Source organism: Chaetodon auriga, chromosome 18, assembly GCF_051107435.1.
Source record: "Chaetodon auriga isolate fChaAug3 chromosome 18, fChaAug3.hap1, whole genome shotgun sequence".
Classification (NCBI taxonomy): domain Eukaryota; kingdom Metazoa; phylum Chordata; class Actinopteri; order Chaetodontiformes; family Chaetodontidae; genus Chaetodon; species Chaetodon auriga.
In genome coordinates this window covers 13,667,216-13,692,352 of record NC_135091.1, presented here as the reverse complement: position 1 = coordinate 13,692,352, position 25,137 = coordinate 13,667,216, and the positions used below count along the sequence as shown (strand labels likewise).

The following is a 25,137-nucleotide window of genomic DNA, read 5'->3' as shown; positions in this document are numbered from 1 at the left end:
AATGCCGATTTCAGTGAATACACCCTCTGTATGACTCTACATCTGATAGAAATAGATTTAGTAAAATGTAAGTAAAGTGTACTGAGGGAGACTGTTCACACTTTTCTAAATTTAAAATGCAAAATAGTTGAGTTAATGGGTAAAATGTTCTCACTGACTTTAAGTGCCGACTACAGTTACAGTACAGGGATTTGGTGCGGAGCAACTCACAGTATTAAAATACATGATAGCACAATGGCCGGAGGTCAATAACAAAGACAAGATACACAGCAGTTTACATTTCACAAAGCAGGCAAGTACCGGACACAGGCGTATTCAGTGTCCTCATGCTCATGAACCTGCAGGTCAGAGCCAACAGGTAGAATAACCTCAGCGTAGACCACATCGTCTGCATTTGTGATCTAAACACACACATACACACACACACACACATAAACTCTCATTAATTTTCCAAGGGGGAAAAAGCAGAAAAGATTTTACTCTGTGTGTTTGTTAATGAGAGTTGACTTACGTTGTTGATGCGGGTCGTGTAACAAGACTCCTCCTGCAGCCGGTTTCCTATAATAAAGATCCAGATACATACATTTATAATTTACTATGCAGACGGGAGAAGTTATGTGACCAGATGTATCTAAGACCGACGAGTATCTGATGAGTACACGCTGATAAAAATCATGTTGGGAACAGTGAAAACAGAACTTGTGGTATATTGGCACATCACTCGTAAGTGATTGCCTCAAACACCACACAGTACAATTGTGCAAGGTGACCTGCGTGCATGTGGACATGCGTTTGGAAGGGACCGTATACATGCATGGGCTAGTCTGTGCACAGGTATGTGACAATTTTCCATAGTACTGATTTCAACACACTTTCTATATTCTCAGGAAGTGTAAAAAAAATGTACTTGTTCTTCTTCTGTTCTTCACAGCAAATGCTGCAACCAACGCTGTCAAAACCACACATCCCACCACCCCCACAGCCACGGCAACAGCATCATGGTTGCCACCTGAAAATGAAAATGATTATCATTTCACGTGTAAAATAATGTTTTGTATGTTAAAAACAGTTCTCCAAATGCATGTCGGAGCTATACGGAGCAGTCTGAGAGTTAGAAGGAAAGACTGGTGTCGAGCACTGGAGGCCTACCTTGATTTTCAGGTTCTGGTTCTATGACGAATCCTCTTCCTCTCCCTTTGAGAGCTAAAAAGCAAATAGCATTTGTCATTATTACATCTTTGCGTTCATCATCTGGGAGTCTACTGGTTAGAATCAGCCATACAGACCTGGAACTCTGACACGCAACTCCACTGAAGTCTGCACTTGTCCATCCACAGTCGCCTGGCATCTAAACTTCTTGTTTTCAGGACTTTGAAAAGTGATAGTCAGAGTTACATCACAAGCAGACTCCCGTTTTATCTGATGTTGTGAGTCCTCTTGTATCTCAGCGCCGGCTTCATCCACCCACGTCAGGCTGACCTGCTGTAGCTGTTTATTGCAGTGTCCCAGCTCTACGTAGGTGAGGAGAATACACTGCAGCGACACCATTTTGCCAGGCATGACGTTTACCTCTGGGGTGGAAGAAGGGGCTGAAAGAAAAAAAATTCCGTTTTCTTTATTTACGTGCATGTGGCACGTATTTCTTCTTCTCCTCTCTGATAAAGTGAAATAAATTCTGTATCAACTCAGGCAGCAATTAAACAGAAATCTTGACAGTACTCACGGCTGCGAGGAGAGAAGACATCTGGCCTTTGTTGGCAGCGATGGCGTCCAACATCCTCGGCTGTGAGGTCTTTGAGTGTCAAGGTGCATTTTGAGTCCTCATCCTCTGATTTGGCTGTCTGGATCTCTCCATTACTGACTATGGCTATGTGATCACTTGTTTGGCTTGTGCTGAAGTGCCATATATGAAAGCACACTGCGTCTTCTTCACATGGAAATGTAATATCGTAGCCCCGTTGAAACATCAGACCATCGTCTCCTTTTACACCTGAAGAAAGAAGACATATGTTTGAGATTAGAAAACTAAGATCTCGGGACAAGATTGTGTTTCATTTACCTGCTCTGATCAAAGACAACAACAGCAGCCTCATCACACTGTGAGTGGTTCCAGCCATCCTGTGTGCGCATCTGAAAAGGAACACAGCTCTTAACGTTGGTCAACAGAAATGTCGTTTCCTGCATTTGTCAACATTCTCAACCACCTCTGGAAAACCTGAAGAAAACCTGAACAACTGCTAGTCAGAGTGCAAGAACGGGTTAATACAAACAATACAGCTGTTGTTAGTCAGGGTTTGGTTTTAGACATTATCACAAACTATATATTTCCACATGATAATGATGAGAAGAAGAAGAAGAGGAGGAGGAGGAGGAGGAGGAGGATCTTTGTTTAGGATCTGTAAATCTGTGTCATTGTGATTTTGTTGAGGGTTGCATTTCCATCACAAACACGTCTCTGTGCAAGTGGCTGTGTGTGTAATTCTAACAACGAAGGACAAATCTGGAGGTAAAACTCTAAGGAAAATATGAGATCAATTTTAGATTGATTTTAAGCGTTAGTTCTTCACCACTGACCCCAGTACAGCAGAGGTGAATTGATTTGTTTGTGGTGGTCTCAATCCGTAAATACTGAGTACATAATGAAAACTATCGACTTGGAAGAGTACAGCAAGTGTTTCTTTCTCTCTATTTGGATGAACTGGATGACCCTGTTGTTGCATTTACCACTGACCATCAGCAGATGTCGCTTTGGTTCAGTTATTAAAATCCTGACGTGAGAGGCGACACTGAAGGTTGCTTTCGACTCTTTCTGCTCCACTGTACAGTGATTTCATCTGTGCGGTTCACTAACATATCTTTCCTCTTCAGCACCTGTGGATGCTTTGTAAGGCACCCAGTGGGTGTTAACGGACAGAACGCACTGCTTGTGTTGAATCCTCAAATACTCAGGTTTATTAATAAATCTGCCACCTCACACACCCAGTTAATATTATGTAAGCTGCTGTGTCACCTGTGACAATAGCAAACACAGGGTCTTTTTACAATAAAATGTGAGGGCTTGTTGACCTTAAATATACTGGAGACCAAGTACATTATTGTGCTCTATAATGAACAAATATGTGATGAACAAACAAGTCTTTTTTTGACAGCTTAATGGTGCACCGCTCCCATGTGTAGCAGTAAACAATGAAACCTCGTTAGGCCTTCTTAGTTGATGTGATTGCTATCATTTTTTCACAGGGAGCGGCCTGTGAATGCCATCATTTGTTAATTATAGTAACAGCTCATGTCATAACCCACAAGAACACACTCAGCTCTGATTAAAAATGTGGAACGCTGCATTCATCAGTGCACGAGTGAAGAGGGCTGGATTCAAAACAAACAGCTGCTGAAATTATTTTTATTTACCCATTTGTACAGATCCTCCGTGACAAATCTAGACAAATAGGTTATGTATGACTATGTTACAAAAATATCATGTCTCAGTTTTTCAGTTAAAATCTCTTTAGTGTAACAGCAAACTCAAACTGGTCAAATAGAGACTTTAAAAACAGCTCAAACTCAGACATTCATGGAGCCACACAACAAGACTGAAAAATATATGTTATATATGTGTATATATACATTACCACTTCAAAACAAGTTTACATGAATACAGTTACATCCTGTACATATTGCATCTTTCACATCAGCTGGACTAAATATTAGCGGTCCAATGGCAATGAGCAAGATGTAATCTACTTTATAGTCAGAGATAACAGTCACTGTTGAAGAGGTGGGATTATCAGTTTAACACAAGCGGCTTACGCAGACATACCAAATATCCCTTTGCATTTTTCCCGCTTTCATTTATCATCATCACTCACCACCAAACCAGAACACAACAAGCTTCTCTGAGCAGCTTTGAACAAGCCAAACGAGTGACGTTCAAGTTCAAATAAGATTCCAAGAAATCGCTCTCAGCTCAGTCTGAACACCTGCGAGTGAACACAGGTGCGATACATTCAAGACACGGAAGGCTTTAGTGCATCTGTGACTTCCTGCTCCGCAAAAACCTTTCACAGACAGTCTTCTTACACAAAGGACAACAGTAGTTTGGTGTGCTGCTGCGTTTCACAACTTCAGAAAGAGCTCGGGAAAGCATTCAGGGAACAGATTATCATTTGTGCTGGCAACTTACTGCTTCGATGGGAACTGACACGTTAGCATCCGTGCGGGAGAAACTTTGATTGCTTAACAGCAAAAAATTCAACATTCAGGAGTAAAATACAGACTAAATCATCTGACACTGACCACACACATGCAGAAAGCACACAAATTCCACTCATTAACAACACCTGTACATTATCAAGGTAATATAGTAACTTCAAAAATAAATAAATCTAATTAAAGGCCCAATCCAGATTAGGTACAGTATATGGTACACACAAATATGCATTTGTCAAGTAAAGAGAAACAATAGCTTCAAACCTCCACAGGAACACAGTCACCAGAAGCAAGAAATACATTGCACCCTTTAAGCAGCATTATAGAGCCACTCTAGGTGGCTCAATTCCTCATCAAATACAAGTTAAAAAACATTGCTTTTTCGTTGGTGAAGCGGTAGCTGGCATTTCTTCATATTGCAGGCTGTCTAATACCAAGCAGTCCTTGTGCTTCTGGGCACAAATGTGGTTACTGTGGGATCAATTTGATTCAAATCGCAAGAGAGATAAACTCAGACTCCCACAAATCAGCCACAATGAGCCCTGGGGGATCATTACGGGTTAAACATTCGGATTTGACAAGAAGTTAAATGAATGAGGGCCATTACTAAATACTGGGATGTGTTTGTTGGCCCCTCAGTTTGAAACTTTTCCTAACCCTGCCTCCAGCATGCATGTTTGACCCTGCAATAACCATATCACATACAGCTTTAAAAATATATATATTTAAGAATAACCAAGAACCAAAATGTACAAAAAATAAAATAGAATATAAAAAAAAAAAGTACAGTACACAAGTACAGTGTCATGTATGTGGTTCCACGTTCCACCTCTGGATCAGGCCTTTAATACAGCAGTAAAAGTCACAATGATAAAACTTCCTTTTACTTGATGAAACACAACAAACAAGACATAAAACACAATGCCATCGAAAACCTTGATCACAGTTTGCATTCAGCCCCTGAAGAGCCTTTCAGACCAGTGGATTTCTAACTAACAGTGCCTTCGTGATGATTAGATTATAGCTGCAATATGGGTTGTTGGTTTTTTTTTCTTTTTTTTGGGGGGGGGGGGGGGGGGGGGGGTTGAAAGCAGACACGAGCGATAAGTCCTGCACGCATACCAAATGCTACATTCCTTTACTCAAGCTTGCTTGGCTCTTCAGGGGATACAGTTCAGGTACAAACAAGTGCTTCATCTTCCTCACACAAATATAATATCGTAAGGCAGGAAAAGTCTTTCCAACATATATTAAAAAAAAAGAAAAGAACCAAAATGATATATACAGGTACAGTTAAACACTGCACATTTAAAGATATACAGTATGTGATCAAGAGAGAGAGAGACAACTGTCAGCATCTACAGTGTACACACTACCTAGCCACCACGTTTTGTAATGAGATCAGCGTCATACAACAGGTCTCCGACAGATAATAGCTGCTGCTTAAAACTTTCATGAATGTCATAGCTCCAATTTTCCACTCTTATTATTAGAGGTAACATCATCCCCTTACAAGTCTGCATCATCAGAGGCAAACCTGAAACTTAAATTATTGCTAAAAATAAATATATGTTTTCACATGAAACCAGGTATTGTCGGACTCAAAATTGGGAATGACTGGTCTGACAGTAACAAAGGGTTTGTATGTATATTTTGTCTTCCCATGCTCTTGTAAAGTGCCCAGGTTGAGGGTGACTCTCTGTGCTGTCACAGGCTGGAGGGCTGGGCTTGTATCTGCGCATGGTGACTTGGCTGAGCTGGCTCACAGTCTTTAGGTCCCTCTTCCACCCCTCGGGCGTACATGAGGACAAGGGTGACGGTGGCAAAGGTAGCTGCGTTCACAGGGAAGGCCCGTAGCAGCGTGGAGGTGAGGCCTCGTGTGAATACCATGTAGCCCTCTCTCCTCACGCTCTGCTGCACACAGTCAGCAATGCTGCTGTACTGATTGACCCCACCCACCCCGTCTGCCTGCAGCCGTGATTTGATCACGTCCACGGGATAGGTGGAAAGCCAGGAAGCGATACCAGCCATGCCTCCGGCAAACAGCAGTTTGAGGATCATGTAGCGGTCGTCTGGCTCACAACCGAGGTTGCGCGTCAGCACATCGTAGGCCAGGAAGTACACTCCAAAACCAGGTGTCTCGCGGATAAGTGTGGTCAACATGCCTCTGTTTACGCCCCGCAGACCCTCGCGTTTGTAGATGCGTGCCAAGCAGTCCAGGGAATTCTTGTACAGCTTCTTGGAGGACTTCTTCTCTCCGGTACCCTGCATTTGCATGCGGGTTTTAGCCAGTTCCATAGGGCAGCAGATGACACACTGGATGGCACCTGCTGCCGCACCAGCAAGGAACTGGTTCATGGGGGTGTCGTGTGCCAGCATCCGCATGGTGTTTCCCTGAACGCCAAACACTATGGCATTGATGAATGTAAGGCCCATCATGGGGGATCCAATGCCTTTATACAAGCCCAATACCTGTGCACAGGAGCAGAGACATCGCATTAGACAAGGTGTGTTAACACATCACTACAAAATGAAATCACCAGCACAGAGGGGCTTATTTTTCTTTCAAACAAACAAAACACTGAGGGTCTCATTCAGCAACCTCAGATTAAACTTACTGTTTCTTTTAACGCTGCCGTTAAAAGAAACAGTAAGTCTACCTCAAATACAATAACATAATTATATCATAGAATTTGAAAAAGCCCTGACATGTAGAACTTAAGTACAACTCTTGCATGTGTCCAACTCTCACAACAAAGTTTACTTGTTCCCATCACCATGAGAAACTCCTTTCCTATCATGCCTTCCATTTTATTTCTGTTGCTGTATACACTATGAGACCAGTCTCTTTAGCTTTTTCATCTTTTCAGTACAGCCATTTATGTCCTCCTGGCACTCCCTATAACACTTGCTGTAACAAAGGTGCCTGCTGTATGAGTGAGAAAAATGTGAACACCCTGAGGCTACTTAAATAATGATCCTGGAAACTGGTGCTCCTTCAGTTTGCTGCTGCACAAAAATAATGTGCTGCAGGGAATCATTCAGAAGCTTTAAATAACAAACCCTATGACGTAAATGAGATTTTTTAAAAACACTTCTCAGGCTGAAAATAGTTTTCCAAGTCGCTTGGGAGAAAATAATAAAGGAAAAAACAAATCACAGTGATTACACCAAAAGTTAAAAAAAACAAAAAACAATATGAATCTTGTCAGCAGGCGAAAACAAACTCTACGGCGCTTGAAAACAACCAAGCAAAACAAGTCTGAACCCATTCAATAAAATTAGAGTCTTCCTCCATTCAGTCATCAGACCCGAGAGTGACATAACTCTGCTATCAGGTCTCTCTGACCTCACAGATGTCCAGATGCAGCCAAGTTCGCTGGACCTCGCTAAAAATAGATTTTGTCAAACACAACTATTGCATAGGTGTCATCGTGAGCAGCCACCTCACAGCTTTACGGCCCAGAAAGTTAGATGACACGTAGCAACAAACCAAAAAAAACTACAAAAAACTACTTTCAGTCAACTCAACAACTTGAAAAACTTCATGTATGTCAGAGTCAGGCTTACCATACACACACAGTGCTTTACTTCACCATAGTCATGTATCAGTAATATTGCTGACCACATATATTAGCATTTGATCTGTATGGGAAATAAAGACACGTACCGACTCCTGCCGTATGATGGACTGGAAACAGTGATAGGTCCCACGGTACAGAGGCTTATCAACATTTTGGACCTGCAGTCTCACCTGGAAAAGAGGACAAACTTCAATGATCAGTCACACCTTCGACAACTAATCATTTTCCCCATCATAACATGGGTAAAGGAGAACAAAATTTCCAATGTTGAAGTCAGCTAGCTGTATACACTGCATAGTGATGATGAGGCAACTCAGTGAAAAACATTTAGCATGAAGCATCAAAAGCATATGCTGGAAACATACTGAGATATCTGTTTAACAGTTAATATAAAGTTTCTGTATTTAAAGTAATAAAATACATGTTTTCAAAAGAGAATTACCTAAAAAGGCCTGTAAAACTCTGAAATTATGCTGAAAACATTGCCCACCTTAACTGTATCAAATGGGTGTCCAACCAAGACTCCAGCAGCACCTGGAGACAAAGGAAAGAACAGTGAGAAAAATACAACAGACAATGATAATTTATCATCATTTGATCAGTCTTGATTAAAAGTTATAAATGCAAAAGAGTGACACAATCAACTGATTTTAACCGACTCAAACACACTCAATGCCAGCCCAGCATTTGTCTGTGTTCTGTACAATTATGATAAAGTCAGTACCCTGAAGGTTACTGTACACATGCCACCTTTCCTAATTATTTTCAGAAATCTGGGCCTATCTATCCAGTCTTTGGCCTATTTGACCAGTCTTAGAAGGCCAACCTGCTTGCTGCTGCCACTGTTGTGTAATTTTACACTCCAGGGTAACACTGCCTTATCGAGCCAGAGCCAACTCACTGGGCATCATCACCCTCTAAAACTTTCTTTAACGCATCTCTGAAAGTTACGTAACCTTGGCTTGTGCCCATGTTCTCATGCCAGTTTGGGTCTATGCTGAAACTTAATAATAGTTCCCAGCCTGACCACAACATTCAAAGATAGCACAGAAAGGGAGGGGAGAACCTATATAATCCAATATATGGCTGCATTAGGTTTTTACAGGCATATAGTTTATACTGTGGTAGCCATGTATTTAATACATGTCAATATGTTAGAACAATGTGGGCAATATTGCTAATCAGTGAGTAACACTGCTTGATGACAGGATTGGATTTTTATATGACCTCTGCATCAATGTAATGAAACACCTTCATTTGTCAGGTATTTCATTTGCTGATATGTCTGAAAAACAGACATTTGGTGATTATTTTGTCTGCTTTAGCAAAAAATACTCCAGATGACAATTAAATAATTACACAGTTTTGAAAGAAATACTGGAAATCTCGACTTGAATGTACTGACCTGTCACTGTAAACAAACCACAGCGAGCTAATCCTACATAAGCACCTGCTTTGTCACCTGACCCATTTGTAAAAAGAGCCAATCAGGAATGAGTTCCAGCTGTAAGCCAGGAAAAGAACACAAGCAGACATGTGTTTGACACAATGACGAGCGGTCATTGACCTCAATGCCCTGGTATAAGGAAAAACAAGCAGAGCAGAGTGTTGCATCATAGTCCATGTGACATTTCTCTTCAGTGTGACGCCACCCATCTTTTGGTGTCAGAAGATGCAGGCTTAAATATAAACTTTCAATCATGATGACACTTTGTTTTGAGCTAAGCACAAACTAGACCACACTTAAACAGCAGCGAACGGCTTCCCATTTCACTGTACACAGCTCCCTGAACTCTACCACACTGTGAAAGGGTGGGAGGGGGGTGTCAATCACTGTCAAGTAAAGAAAGCATGGGATTGGTCTGTGAAGGGGTGTGGAGTGATTTGTCTCTGCCTCGTCTGCCTCTGGCGTGTGTGCAAACTTAAAAAAGCCAAGCCATCCTAGCCTGAATGCTCAGGTTGCACTTGTGTAGTGTTTGCATGCTTTTAGTTCTCAGCAGGGTCACAAAGGAGAAACATCGAAGGTGCACCAACATCAGCATTTCTCCATATCTTTGTGAGGAAGCACTTCTCTGAAACAGACACTAACATGTCTTTGCCCTGTAAACCTTCAACATGCTGCACCTTGGACATATCGGACACCTGTTGCATTCAATTAAAGTCATACTCTGTCTCTGAAGGTCAAGCTATTGAACTTAACCTTCTGTTATGATGTTTTTTAGCAATCACCAAAAACTAACGTTACTGTGGAGCAAATACCAACTGATACAAGGGAGTAAGCGCTTCAGAATAATGAACTTCATATCTTAAGATTTTCTAGGTGACCCTGCGCCTAAATGGCAGAATAAGCCACTCACAACTTCCACTCATTGAACCTCAAAGTCTAGTATTACGTGAAATGCAATCAGGGGTATTCAGAGAATTCACAGTACTGGCTTTAGTGTGCCGACATGCGGTGGAATTACGAAAATACACTTGCAATTTTGTGATAGAGTTGCATCAGTAAGGGTGGTGCTGGGAAGGTTTGTGGTTTACGATTACCGCTGAAAGAGGAACACATGGGGCATATCAGCCCAGCTAGGTCAGGCTACAATGACTCAGATCAACGTGGCTCTTTGGCAGCTGCGCCTGACAAATGTGCAAGGTGAAATGAGCAGCCACTAACTTACCTCCGATGCATCCAGCAATGAAGTCCATCACCGCTCCTGCACGTCACCTAGCTGAAGGACTTAATATCACCAAACACTAGCTGAAGATGCTCTCAACAACTCTATGAAACGTTGTTTTTGTCTACAACCTTTACTCTGTTGTACACCTGTCACTGTCCCTCGCTGTTTAATCTAGCTAATGGTCTAACTGACGCTTTCAGTTAGCGTCTGTTAGCTAGCACGGGGTAGCTGAGAATCCCTCCAAGACCTGTCAATGCGCAAATGTTGACAATTTCTCGGACCGGTTATTTAGCTTGTACTCTCTTAATCTAACAAAACTCTCCTGTTGCCCTAAGCGACCTCCATAAACCGGTGTGGCGTTTACAGTCAATGTGGACACCCTGCCCGTAACCTGTATCAAGGAGGTTTATTTCTGTAGCAAGGAAGGTAGCGTCGCAGGAAGTAACTAATAGGGGGCGGGAATTACCGGCGTCGGGTAGTATTTCTAACCAATCCCAGCGAAGAGTTAACGACTACAACCCTCCTACTTCACACGTAATTCTCGTCATTCATTGGTTTCATACTGCAAGGGCTCCCAGTGCTGAAATGCGTCATTTGTGCCGTGTGATGTTTTGCTTTTGCCCGGGTCCAGGCCATTGAAGCCGCCCCCACAGTCTGACATCAAGAAAGTTTTGCTTTCGGGTGGGCTGCACATGAAGACAAGTGCTAGAGGATGGAAACAGTTTCATTGTTAACAAGCTTTGTGTTTGACAAGTTCATTAAAAGCAATTGTCATTAGTATTAACATAAGATAAGATAAAACTTTATTGCTCCCCGACCCGGAACTTTAAATCGTTAAAGCTAGCAAGTATTAATAAAAGCAAAAACAGCAAAAACAGCGGCACAGAAGGGTCAAGATAATAGTATAGATATAGATAGTAATATAGATAGTATACAGTCTATAGAATAAAAATATCAACTATGTATATGCACATGAAGTACAGATTATAAAAATACTGAATGACATTAAAATTCTACTGCCCATAAAAATACTCTTGCCAAAACTCTTATGATAAAAACTACCAGTGTCGTGTGTTGTATTGTACTTGAGAAGTATTGTTTTAGAACATGGAATTTCACGAGTCTATGTATAAGCACAATATGTACAGTTTAGAAAAAAATACTGTTGCCTATATGGATAATAAATACAGTGTTATTGCACAGTTGAGGAAAAAAACATTAAAAACTTAAAAACTGCAAAAGATGTAATGTAGTATATGAGCATATATTAGCATGGATAACAGTAGTGCAAAATAATGTAAATAATATCATATGACATGTGGGATTAAGTGTAAGGAGTTTCCTTAAAATGTTTTTTAAATGACTTTTTTTATTTTTATTTATTTATTTTTTCTTTGTAGACCATACTATAAAATACTTCAAGATTCTTAACTGTTTATAAATAGAGAATCCTTCGGCTATCTTCGGGTAAAGTCGGGATCTCTGCTCTAAATCGACGCTGTTTGGCTCGCGGTGTGACACGCCTCTGCCGCGTGATGTAACAGCAACACACTGAAGGTTACGTTTTATGAAACACATGCGAGAAGAAGAATGGGCTCGCGTCTGACAACTGTGTGTCGGTCAGTCACCGTATGACAGGATGCATATCGCTGATTTTGTATCTGGATCAATCGCAGGTAACAGTTTACGCTACTCTAGCTAGTCTCTCATTTAATGTTAGCACGAGTTAGCAGCAGTGTTAGCTACATAGCTAGCGACTGTATCTGCATGGTGCGATAACAACATGACAGAAAAGCAACAGCATATGGAAAGATAAGCTTAGCCCTGATGATGGTTTGTGTGTCTTTTTGCGTGTCCAGTTTTAATCTCATGTCAATTCAACCAGAGGAATGAAGTGATAGTATTAGCAGTCACGTTGTAAAGACGTATGACTGATAAGCTTCCTGTCAGCTGCACATTAATAAAGTTGCAGTTCAAGCTCATCACCTTGAGCATCGCTGTGTGTCTGTTGTGTCCTTGATGCTCTCTTTTCTCTGGAAACACACAGGGGCTTGTGGAGTGGCAGTGGGCTACCCTCTGGACACCGTGAAGGTACAGTTAGAGACGTGTGTAGCTGAAGCAGTCAAGGTGACTGTATAACAAATGGACGTCCTTTTCATACACCTTCTGTATCTTTGTAGGTCCGGATCCAAACTCAGAAGCAGTTTACTGGAATATGGCAGTGTGCAGTGGCCACATTTTCAAAAGAAGGGGTAAGAGGAGCTGGTGTGGTCATTGTGATGCAAGGTTTTTAAGATCACCTGCTACAGTCCAAACTGCGGCCTGGTCCTCCACACTTACCCAGCGGAGCTAGAATAATGTTGGAAATGGAGTCAACATGTGGTAAATGTGTCACATTTAGTTGTGTCCAGGTGTAACTTTCTTGGATAAAAATTATCTCGGGTGTCTGCACATCGCCACTGGATTTGGATTTTGAATGCCACATTAGGATTTAAAGGCAACTTAATTGCTGGATTTAGTGACAGATGTTTATCCTCTGTTTTCTCTCGCTTGTGTTATCAGGTGCATGGCTTCTTCAAAGGCATGTCCTTACCCGTGACCACAATCTCTATGACTTCCTCAGTGGTGTTTGGCACATACAGGAACTGCCTCCAATGTCTGAGCCAGGCCCGAGGCGCCGGTTGCGGTCCAAACACCAAATTAGAAATCTTCCTCTCTGGTATGGCGGGGGGGATAGCTCAGGTAACGGATGCAATTTTACAAACCCTCTGAAAGCTGTTGAGTCATGTGCTTCAATCATGCGCTTCATTTCACCTGCAATTTAGACTGTCCCTGTCTGCCTCCGACAGATATCAGTGATGTCTCCAGGTGACATAGTGAAAGTACGTCTGCAGTGTCAGACAGAGTCCAAACGAGGAGGCACGAACATGCCCAAACCCAAGTACCGTGGCCCTGTTCACTGTCTGCTGAGCATTATCAAAGAGGAGGGGATCACGGGGCTCTACAGAGGAATGCTCCCGCTCATGCTAAGAGACGGGCCGTCATACGCTGTGTACTTCTTGACTTACACAACCATCTGTGAGTGGCTGACAGACAGCGACAAGAAAAGACCGGGTGAGTGAAGCCAGCAGCGCATTTTCTTTCAAAGAACAGCCCTCTGTTTGGTGTGTGACTCTTCCTGTGTGTGTCAGCAGTGTAAATTGATCTTTGTGTGTGTTGTCGTGTTTTGAGTTGCAACTCATATGATGTTTTTTTACTGTTAAATTAAATCAACAACATCACATCTGATGACTGTGATGGCATCCACATTAATTGAATCATTCGAACACCATAACCATAACCATTGCTTCCAATGAGTTGCACGACCAAGGCCAACAAGCCCTTCATTGGGATTTTACCATTTTAAATGTCAGTGCATCTCCATAACGCCACTGTCTTTTCCTTTTCCTCCAGATTGGAGCGGCGTGATGCTTGCAGGGGGAATAGCAGGAATGGCAGGCTGGACGCTAGGAACACCCATGGACGTGATCAAAGCCCGTCTGCAGATGGACGGGGCCCGGGAGACGAGGCGGTACAAGGGATTCTACCACTGCATCACTGAGACAGTGAGGGTGGAGGGAGCGGGAGTGTTCTTCAGGAGCTTAGGCATTAACTGTTTGCGCGCGTTCCCCGTCAACATGGTGGTGTTCGTTACATACGAGGTCCTCACCGGTTTCCTCCGAGCCAGACCTGGCGGTGTCGACCCGTCTCGTTTAGGGTTTGAATAGTCAATGTTCTGTTGGGGTTTGTCTGTCTGTGTTTAATGCTGATGTTTGTTTTTACATGCATGATAGCAAAGACGTGTGGCCAGAAAAGGCATTGCAATATTTTGATTGTTTCCATCATCACTTGAACCGTCTGTTACAAGTAGAATATTCACTTATGTAGGGTGATGTATCCTAATATGCTCAGGAGTCATTTATCAGTGATGGGCACTGTTACCATAGGCTGAACCTGCAGCCCTACGGCCACTAGATGGAGTCCCTGGCCAACATTGTTTTTCTTCTTTGCTGCTCTGTTTTTGACAAGAGGAACAGTGTACCAGTGGCAAAGTTACGCCATATTTGACTCCATTCAAGAGCTTTCAGGGCCTTGAATTCAGAATTTATGAATGAGCTGCAGTACGCACAGTTTACAGCAACAAGCATGACAGCCATCTATGCCCACGCAGAATGAATGGATATTATAAGCTGCATGGCAACTCATTTCCAGCTGATTAGCAACATGGCACAGATGAACAATCTAGATAAAACATTTTGGTGTTTTAAACATGGATGAACGGGGTTTATGAAAGGATCACTCAGTAAATAGACCTGGAAACAGTAGATAATCAGGTTCTGACTAAACGTTCATGTCATGTCAGTGTTAGTGTGGCAGACTATGAAAGTAGCAGCTGTTATGACCAGCGCTGAAATCCTCAGTGCAATCTGTCTGTAATCAGAACATGTATACACTCATTTTTTATTCCATCCTTCTCTTGAACATTTATAGAATTGTTCTTTCTCGAAATACAAATGCTCACTTTAAGACAACCCTCATTCCAAAGAAGTTGGGACACTGTGTGAAACATATATAGAAACAGAATGCAGACATTTGCAAACAGACAGTGTCCCTGGGCCCTTGTCATAACATCCTTTATACAATCCTGCGCTCACAAAGTGGTGACTCACTCCATCCTCGCTTGTGAGCAACTGAGCCTTTCGATAAAGCTCCTTTCATACCCAATCATGATACTATCACCTGTTACCAATGAGCCTGTTTACCTGTGGAATGTTCCAAACAGGTGTTTTTGGAGTTGAAGTTACTCAACTGAGTATATGTCAAACAGATAAGATAAAACTTTATTAATCCCCCGTAGGGGAAATTAGGATGTTAAAGGCAGCAGCAATAGCAGCAGGAATATAAAAGGAAACATAGAAGAGAATAAAAAATACAAAATAAAAAGTATATAAAAATAAACTTTATATTGTATATATATACATTCTCTACAAGGGTATTAAGAATACTATTGCTAATGGGATTTTTTTTTTTTTTTAAATTGCACGTTAATTGAAAATTGCACATGGTAAGATAAGATAATTAAGTCCAGCGTTTTGCACTATTGAACAGCAGAAAGGATTAGCAGCTTATCATGCTCTGTTTCATTTATGTTTTACAGTGGCCCAACTTTTGTGGGATCAGGGTTGTACTGCTCCTGACATGCCGCTAACATTTTAAGGGCAGACGTTTGGTTTCAGAGCAGGAGACAGTCTTTCAATCAGGGAAAAAATTCATGAATGGTATTTCTTGTAATTTGTACAACTATGATGAACATGCTTATTGTGCCTTCCATAATAAAGGTAGTTGTACAAAATGATTAAATCCTGCATTAGTCTCTGTTTTATTACTGCACGAATGACACTAACCCAACACAGTTTCACTGATGGAAAAATGAGCAGACACTGGAATATTTACTCACCAAAAACAAATTATTGTATCTCCTTTAAGACCTTAGCTTTGGTTAATATGAAATTCTAGCATTTTTGCATAGTATAAATACACATGCTCACCGGTAAATGGGAATGAATGCATGAGAAAGCAACTGCCTAGAAGTGGTTTTCTCAGCAGAGTGCCCTCTCATAAATCCACAGGGGCACGAAACCAAATTAATGTACATACCAATAAAAATGTGCGCTGCTGTATATGGAACGTGATGTTAGTCATAATGATAAAGTGCCAGTTGAGGGTACATGGGACACACGGATATGCACACATATTCATCTGTATTCAAATGAATAAAGTAGCTGCACAGCAGTAGTGAAGTGCCGGAGCTTCACATTTTAAATTTGAATGAACGTGGGTGAGAATCTGAATGAAGCATTCAGTTGCATTCAAGAACTCTCTAGATTCAGGAATGTCAGAATTGTAGCTGCAAATTGAATCATGACTTCCCCGTACTTCCACGTTAGAATAATCACACATAGACATATATAAACAACATAAACACGTCGACACATAAGAATCAGCTTCCTCTCAACAAGTTCCCCAACACCCTGTTTCCAGGTAAGACAGCCATTGTTGTGTCCTGTATGATTGTTCTGTGAGGTTGTACCACCATCTAGTGTATGAGTATGACACCACCTTAGTACAGTCATCCACAACTCATAATACTGGAAATTCTATCTTTATGTTTACTTTGGTTACCCATAACTCGGAAATCTATGCAGTTGTAGCGAACTCCATTGGAATGAATGTATGTGATGTAATTGTATTGTTTTGATGTAGAACGTAGGACAGATTTTAAATTAAAACTTGAAAATGTGAATGTCAGCCATTATTTTATATGAAAAAGATGGACAGTATAGTCTTTGACATCTCACCAGATACCTTCATTCCTGTTATGTATTAGAGGTGAGTTGTTCCTCAGCAGGCTTTTTGATCTTTGTGAGTTAGAAAAGATGCTTGTATTACAGTAATGAATGAACTGCATGTCATGATTCGGCTCTGGTGTGTTCCCTCCCTGATCTAACAGTGTTTTCTTTCCTCCCTCTCTGTCAGCAGGCTGAGCGCGAGAGAGAGAGGCGGGCCTGATCTCCTCAGGTGCGGGCTTTCATTTGACACACCTGCGCCTCATCGGCTAATCAACCAGCTTCTTAAGCCGGCTCCAGCTTGATTCCTGTGCCAGACTGTTCTCTATGCCCTTGGCAGTCTAGTCCAGCTCCTGACTTGATCTCCAGTCTCTCTCTCTGTGCGTCTCCAGTGTTTTGGTTCGCTGTGTGTTCTCTCTAGTGAGTTGCTCCTAGACACTTTGAGTTGGATAGTTTAGTACCGTTGCTAGTGAGTTGCTCCCAGACACCTTCAGTTGTTTTTTTCCCTCTGCCTCCTGAGTGAGTTATCGCCCTCGTGGTGTTTTTGTGTTTATCGTTTATTTGCTACTTTCCCCGCCGTGGTGTTTTTGGTTCCTTTTGTTTTGAAGGAGTTTTCCCTGTTAAGGTGATTTTTTTGTTCTTCAATAAACGCCTTTTTGTGACGACTCTGCAACTGGGTCCAGGCTCTTCCTGTCCATACATAACACTGCATCTGCCATCTAAGATTTAGTGGACCCTGTTGCATCTTCGAGCCTGGACAAATTGGATTCCCAGCATATTAAACAGAAGCAGAAATTAACCCGTACATTGGTCGAGTGTGCAGAAATTTCGAAAATTTACACAGCTGCAAGCTACACTAAACTACACTTGCCCTCCCCAACAGATTTCCAACAAGAAAGTCCTGGTGAAACTTTGATTACTGTAACTGATTTGACACTTTAAATACAACCTCTTACCACATGAGGTCAACTACAGATTGGTTCAGTACCTGCCCAGCAAAATGAATGTAGACATTAAGGTGTGGTTGAGTTTTAGTTGAAACTGGTGTGCGGAGAAGAGTCATCGTCTGGCCAAAACTCCTGCCTTTGGGTTACATGAAAAAGCTTCTTGAATGCAGCAGCCACATCTTCTATCCCTTTCCAAATTCTAAGTAAGAAGGACAAACAAGCCTATTGTTTAATGAAATAATTAACTGAATCAGATTATCCCACAAGCAATATCAAGTGGAATCCAGGAAACATTTTAAGAGCTGATTGAGTGAACCGCCACCGCTCTGACTGGCCCTCAGACTAACTCTCTCTCTGGCTTGTTGTGTGAACGGACAATTATGAGCTCCACGTGAGATATGTGTGAGATTAATGTTTTCATCTGTTCTACATGTGTAATTGGCTCATGTTTATCCCACCACGGGTGCAATAAAGACCTATTATAAAGAACTCAACTGTAATGATTTAATTGTTTTAGGAATAACAGATTTGCTCAGTGGATGAAGTGGGGTCATGCTGGGTGAGACCCCAGGAGAGCTGCTTTCACTCAGTTCTGTGGCAGACCCTTGGATTACAAGCTGTAAACAAGAACAAACTCTATGCAAAATGAGCCCCCGTTTTGCATATTTAGAGTTTGTTGCTGTGCATCTGCAAATCCACTTTTACAGATCCACAACTTAGTCAGAGGCCACTTTTTAAACTATCTGCAAAACAGTCTTTTTCAAACTTGATATTTGTTGGTGTTAATTAGTCTATAGTGGCCTAATAGAGCAAGTATAAGAAGTTCTGTGTAGTTCATGGCCTTTGATTCACAAGGGTCAATGGTTTGGACATGCATAAAAGGGTGCAAGATTTGCTGAATCTGTTCGCCTTTATTTCAGTTCCAAACCAGTGCCGAGCTTCATAAACCAGGCTTTTCCACAATGGGATACTTACTGAAATTCTATGAATTGCAGTCTGTACTGTGAAACAAGAAAACCCCTGAATGTTGCCTTTGTTAGCTGTTTTTAATTAAACCCTGCATGTCTTTTCCCCTTATGCAACACTGGCCCACAATTATGCAAGCATCTAAAGATCTCATTGAATAAAGTCAAAGGCTGCTTGGTTGCTCGTGGAATTACTAGCTTCCAGTGAATGACACCTTTTTCACAGTTATTTCCAATTAATTTCCAACATGTTTGCAGTGCTGCTTCAGTGTTGCGAAATTTGCTCACAACATGTTCCTGGGGATAAAATAACAGCTACACACGAAACGTGGCCTGTTTATAGTATTTGGCACTGATCAGAAAAAATGTCTGTGACCTGGATTATCCCATTTTTGGATGATCTTCAGACAATTTAAATAAGCAAGATAGTATCACTTCTCATACAAAGGAGATCATGCAACAGATTAGTATCCCAGTCGTGAATATTGTGTTGGTGGCATTTTAATAAGCAAATCGGTGGGATGAGTTCTAGCACATGACTCACATCAGAAGAGCCTTTCATGTCTTTCAGCTGTATTGCAATATATGTTTCTGTGTTGCTCTATGTTGTATATCCAGGGATCATCCTGGGTTTCCCTCATCACAAGGCCCCAGTTATTAGGAGGCACGTGCTGTGGACAGGTTGTCTAAAATTCATTCAAAATGATTGTTTCAAATTAAAATCTTAGGGACTTTCGATGTCTGTCCAAAGCAGTGCTGAAACACAGGATAAATCAACCAGCAGGGTTTGCGTGGGTGACTCATTAAATGATGGGTGTTCGCATGATGTTTGAAAAGCTTCATTTTGTTGTCAGAATTGGTCCTCAGTAACTACCACTTGGGCCCCCTTTCACCAATTGCTGTTTGGGCTATTTTGGGAGCTCCGCGCTCCCCTGTTAGTGACGTGTGCTGCTGGGTAAATTTGCAGCTCCGGCGGCCTGGGCCTGCAACCTCAGATGGCATCAATCGGGAGAACATAGAGAGGTGGGAGGGACGAGAAGGAAGGGCAGCAGCGAAGATGCTAGAGGCAGAGGAACAGAGGGGGAGGAACTGGACAGAAAACATTAAAAATACAACTATAGCAAGATGACACAAGGACATGAATGAGCTTTGAAAAAGAAGACATAGTCAAAATGCCAAAAATAGAAACCATATAACAACAATCTAATGTAATAGAAATAGTGAGCAAAACAAAGGTCTGCCATGTGAATCTGAAGAGGAAAATCTGCTTGCATCAGATGAGAGAAATGAAAGATGCACTCATGAGAAGAAAATGAACTCTTATTCTGACTGATGACTAACAAGTGTAGGGAAGAGTGATGATGATGGAGGTGGATGAGTGGGGGCGCTATTGTACTTCATACTTAACTGGACCTAACTGTGGTAAAGGGAAGGAGGAGAGAACATACTGAATAAATCTTTTTGATGCTCAATGCAAATCCTTCCTTAAATGATGTGCTTGGTAATGTCTTTGTGTTGCGCTTCTTGCATATTAAACCGCTTGATGACGAGCAAAAGTGCTTTTAAATGGATATTTTTCAGGATTAGATTGGAAAAAAAACACAAATAATTCATCATTGTCCACCACTGATAACTAAATAATTCCCTTTTTTGATTTATACCATCACATTTGTTCATGTTTATTTATCTGGGAAATCTATTTGAGACCATTATTAGCCATCACACAGACTCAGAAACACACTGACTAATGCAATCAACAGTTAAACCTTTCTTCATTGGAATGAGTTTCAAGATCCAGCAGCCTGTTGCAAACTACTGGAAACCGGTTGAGTGTTGGTATGGTGTGATCTGATTGGATTGCTAATGTTGCATAACTGCAAAGCATCATCCACACTGTGTAGGATGTCAAAAGTTGGAAAGTTAATGGTGTATTTTCTCCCAAACCAATTTCAGAGCAGTTTTTAAGAGTGCAAAACATTCACATTATCTTTCCAACCTTTGGCCAGATATGATAATTGCACACCACGATAAATCGTACCACCCAGGCTGTCAGTGAAAACTGGATTTCATTTGACTGAGCCGCAGCAGTAACAGTGGAACTTATAGTGCAGTACTTATGGCAAGGTCTGAATCCCAACTGCTGTCACCACATAACAAACCTCCAGAGATGATGGCCTTTCACACATAACACTGATTCTAGGTCGTCAGAGCAGTCATTTAGGTCTGTGGTGTCATCTACCTGAGCAGACGTCCATATGGAGGGATTTCTTATTAAAATGTGTGAAAGTGGTATGATGGGACGCATAGAAGGTTCAGCCCATTTTTGTTTTATGTTTTTTTTATCTTTCTGTTTTTGTCTATCTGAGTATTTAATAGATGAAAGTGAACATTTGGTATTGTGGTTAAAACTAGGAAGTCAAAGTTTTGTCAGCTTCGCCTCTGTGTGCGGGAAACAGTTGGTCCACATTCATAAGTAATCAATGTTGTGAGTGTGGCCTTTCATTTTTCTTGTTTCACTCAAACTCAAACTGCTGGGTGGTTGAAAACAGGATGAAAGCAGTCGAAGCAGAGAGTGTTTTGTTTCTCAGAATAAGATCCATTAAACAGGATTCTTCATTTCATCGGTCTGCTTGGTTTGGATATCAGCTGAGACAGATTTAATTCAAAACAGAGGTCTTTCAGCCTGTCTGAGTTGCTGGAAAACCAGTTGAGGTCACCCATAATAAGCAGCTCAGAGGATCTATAAGTTGACCATAAATTCCTAATCTTCTCCAGAGCTTCACTAATTGCAGAGGTGGGGCAGTAAACACCCATAACAGTGTTGCGAGCATTCCCTCAACCACAAATGTCCCCAGTAACCTATTCAAGTCTCAGGCACAGAAGCAGAGTTCAGTCGACATACGGTAAAATTTGCATCAATCAATATATCACCTCGTTTGTCTGTCCTGTCTCATCAAGACACAGCAACAGTTATGTCTTCACTTGAAACACTGGCACTGAGCCCGGTTTCTGTCAGGACTCAAACATCCATGGGTAGTTTCACTCAGTAACACGTACAAATTCCAGCTTTGGATGCTTATGTTTCATATGTTTAGGAGCAAAGGCCGAGCTGATGCCATATCTTTAGATTCGGTTAGACTGAAAAATGAAAGAATTTCCAATTCCTTAAAGCACAAGAAGGGATCTGTTTTCTGATTTCATCCAACCATTTTGTAACTTCCTGAAACCAACGATCCCATATTGAAACCCACTTCGGGCAGCGATTGGCCAGGTGTGCAAATGAGAAAGTAAGGCAGGAATTGAACTTCTCTCAAACTCTTTTTCATCCTGCACACGATTACGTCTTAGAGTCTCACCCCTCACTATGGCTGCAGGCTTTTTGCCTCCCCTTCGACTGTGGCCTAGGAACAGCTATGAACACTCAGCCGTGCTTTCAAACATTGTATGAACCAGTTTGTTTGAAGAAGGCCTTGATCACCTCCCTTACTCTACAAATAAGAACATATCACTACATTTTCTGGGAAAACATTGCCACTGCGCACATCACTTCAAACAATGCTAGCTGCACAAGTCAAGTCAGTGAACAGTAGGAATGGTAGGTTGTCATTTGAGTGGAGTTGATTTCCCTCAACTGTCATTTAGAAGCAGCCTTAATGGAGTAAGTTTCATGTTAGTCAAGTCAGTCTCTGTCATATATGCCTACACAGGCAAGTTGTTGAGACAATGCAGACCCAAGGCACTTTAGTTTTGGCTTTTTATGTCTCCATAACAGAGATATTTTTAGCTTTCGAGATTGTTGTAGCCGAATGTCATTTGATCTGGTAGACAAGCTAACAGATGGCGCACAGGCAGCCAAAAAGTGTGACGGGGAAGCAGGGAAGAAGACCCCACGGCCCAGGCTGGAGGCAGCTTTTTAGAATGAAAAGGCTGCCAAACAGGACCCAGGTTGATCAGGCTTTAGTTAATGGGGAGAAACAAGGCTGATGGGGACTGCACGCAAAATTTGCAAACTAAAATATTCATTAGAAGAGACAGAGGGATGTATGACAAAAGACAAGTCACACATGCATTAAGCCTCAAAATGATTCAAAGGTTCAAAATTATTACTGTTCAACTAAAATAATAAGATAAGCTAAAATAATGCAGTGTGTTAATCAGAGTTAATCAGGTCAGTGAACACCTGGAAGAAAGTAAACAGAGAGTTCAGTAGTAACGCCTCTTAAGCTGTGTTTCCACTACGTGGTACGGCTCAGCAAGGCTCGACTCGGCTCGACTCGCGTTTGGTACCACGTACTTTCCTCAGTTTCATTTTCCAATGCAGCTGGTGCCCCCTCAATGTAGGTGGGATTCTTAGCTGATTGTCATGGCGACGCCATATGAAACTGTCGTGGCATCATCTTCAATGCAACACAAATACACAGAAACAATGGAGGATATCTTTTCCTTTTGAGATCTTTTCATTGGCGACCAAAGAATCAGTGGTTTAGTATCAGCTCAGCTCCTTTGGAACCTCAACCAAGGTGATACCAAAAACCATACCCGGTACTAACTACAACTGTTGACAATGGAAAACCCCAAAGAACAGCAAGAATAGTCAAGTTCAGCTGAGCCAAGACATACCATGTAGTGAAAACTCTGCATTACGTTGGTCTGAGACCCACACTAGCCAAGTGGAGAACGTTGTTTTTACCAACTCTCATGCATTGGTGTCTGAGCCAGACCCCTCTTAACAGCATGCAGTGAGTGAGGGAATCCACACCACCCCTTACCTCAAATATTGATGGGTAATATTAGAAAGTGCCTTAACACAGGAGTAGCTGCTACACAGCACTATTAAATACCAGTCCATGTTTAAATGAGCAATAACAGGCCCCAGGAAATGCTCGAGAAAGTGAACTGAATTAAACAAAGCAAGGGTCCGCAGACTGCACAGAGCAAGTAAGTGTGAAAGAAGAACGCTTTGTGAGAAAAGATAATGAGCAGGCATGGAGGGAACAGACACAGCAAGAACAGAGAAACGCAGCAGCAAGCAAAGGACAAGCATGACTGGGAGAGAGGGGAAAATAAAGATGAGGAAAAGCAGAAGAAAAACAGAAAGAAATGATATAAGAATAGGAGAGAGGTGAGCGGAGGGAGCTGTCACGCAGCGCTGGGAGCGAGCCTTTCAGTAGCCTTGATGTTGGCATCTCTGATCGCCTACTCACTCTGACAGCCTGGTGCAACGGTGGAGGGTTCAGACCAGGTCAGTCGTACACAAACACGCAGGAGATTCTTGACTTTGACAACATTTTGGCAGAAGAGACCAAGGGGAAGGAAACCCAAAATATTCAAACTGAGCCAGATATTTTCTGGAGATAAATTACACATTAGGACGTTCTTTGCAACACAACAGTTTGAATTTTGCTCAAACTTTATAAGATGATGAAATCATTACATCGTCTCTGCAGTGAAAACTCAGTGACATCAGACTGTAGATCTACATCGCAAACCAAACAAAGTTGCAGAACAATAGAAATGATGCATAACTGGCAACATAAAAATAAGAATAAAGAGGTTTTGTTTTCTTTTTCCTACCATTTTCTAGCTAATTAATGGAAGTGAAATTGGTGTACAGCTCCGAGAGGAAACAACTGGGATAAGGGTATGAGTGAGCAACTTTGTCAGGGGGATGTTACTCATTATCCGTCTGATAAGGAAAAATGAAAATCAAAACATAAGTATTTCCTCTTGTGAAGCAAAGAAGTTGAATTGCTTCCCTTGAGATGTTGTTCACATACTTAAAGGTATACTCTGCAGCTATTATTGGTTAAAAGCACTCAAGCTTAGCCTCTCCCTGTGGCTCAGCACCATCAGAAGTGCGCCCCCCGTCCTTGACCTCGCAGAACACACACAGCTCAGTGTACCACCTGCAGCATCACATGATACCTACATGAGGCTGCAACTCAGAGCACTGTACCCAACTACCAGCAGAAAAATGAGTTTGCTGCAGCAGAGCTCAGCCAATCTCTGTTTCTTCCAACTAGGATCTTCAGCTTTGACCAGGTAATTCTTCTTTAAACCGCCATTGTGTCCTTCATCTAAACCTTAACGAACTGACATTTCAAAACACGTACCACAATCTAAAACAGTGTGTACATGTGTGCATAATGATGAGCCGAGTCCATATTCTGGACCAAAACTAGTCCAAGAACATTTCTGAAAACTCTCAACCACATTAACTTGAGCATTCAGTGGGTGGAATCATTTGCAGGTGATTTAATTGCTTGATTGAGTGGGTGTGGCTTGAAGTAAGCTGTACTTCATATTCAGTTGTCAGCTTTTTGCAGCAGGATAAATGGGCCAAAACAGAGACCTAACACACACTGAAAAGACAAAAATGC

The 25,137-nt window shown here is 41.7% G+C and overlaps 3 protein-coding genes across 3 annotated transcripts; 1 reads left to right on the top strand and 2 right to left on the bottom strand.

The window, feature by feature from the left end:
- On the bottom strand, positions 1–2,106 carry LOC143336547 (uncharacterized). The gene is made up of 7 exons (XM_076756772.1): positions 2,060–2,106; positions 1,724–1,990; positions 1,287–1,589; positions 1,150–1,203; positions 908–1,009; positions 512–558; positions 1–401 (listed from the first exon to the last, which is right to left on the bottom strand). Exons 1-7 carry the CDS (start codon positions 2,091–2,093, stop codon positions 282–284), a joined length of 927 nt encoding a protein of 308 aa, XP_076612887.1. The 5' UTR covers positions 2,094–2,106; the 3' UTR covers positions 1–281.
- A 1,280-nt stretch (positions 2,107–3,386) lies between these two features.
- Positions 3,387–10,878, bottom strand: LOC143336197 (mitochondrial basic amino acids transporter-like). The gene is made up of 4 exons (XM_076756175.1): positions 10,460–10,878; positions 8,281–8,324; positions 7,877–7,960; positions 3,387–6,678 (listed from the first exon to the last, which is right to left on the bottom strand). Exons 1-4 carry the CDS (start codon positions 10,485–10,487, stop codon positions 5,914–5,916), a joined length of 921 nt encoding a protein of 306 aa, XP_076612290.1. The 5' UTR covers positions 10,488–10,878; the 3' UTR covers positions 3,387–5,913.
- A 1,108-nt stretch (positions 10,879–11,986) lies between these two features.
- On the top strand, positions 11,987–15,859 carry slc25a47a (solute carrier family 25 member 47a). The gene is made up of 6 exons (XM_076756176.1): positions 11,987–12,135; positions 12,507–12,550; positions 12,640–12,711; positions 13,022–13,201; positions 13,309–13,573; positions 13,913–15,859. Exons 1-6 carry the CDS (start codon positions 12,099–12,101, stop codon positions 14,224–14,226), a joined length of 912 nt encoding a protein of 303 aa, XP_076612291.1. The 5' UTR covers positions 11,987–12,098; the 3' UTR covers positions 14,227–15,859.
- The last annotated feature ends 9,278 nt before the right edge of the window (positions 15,860–25,137 follow it).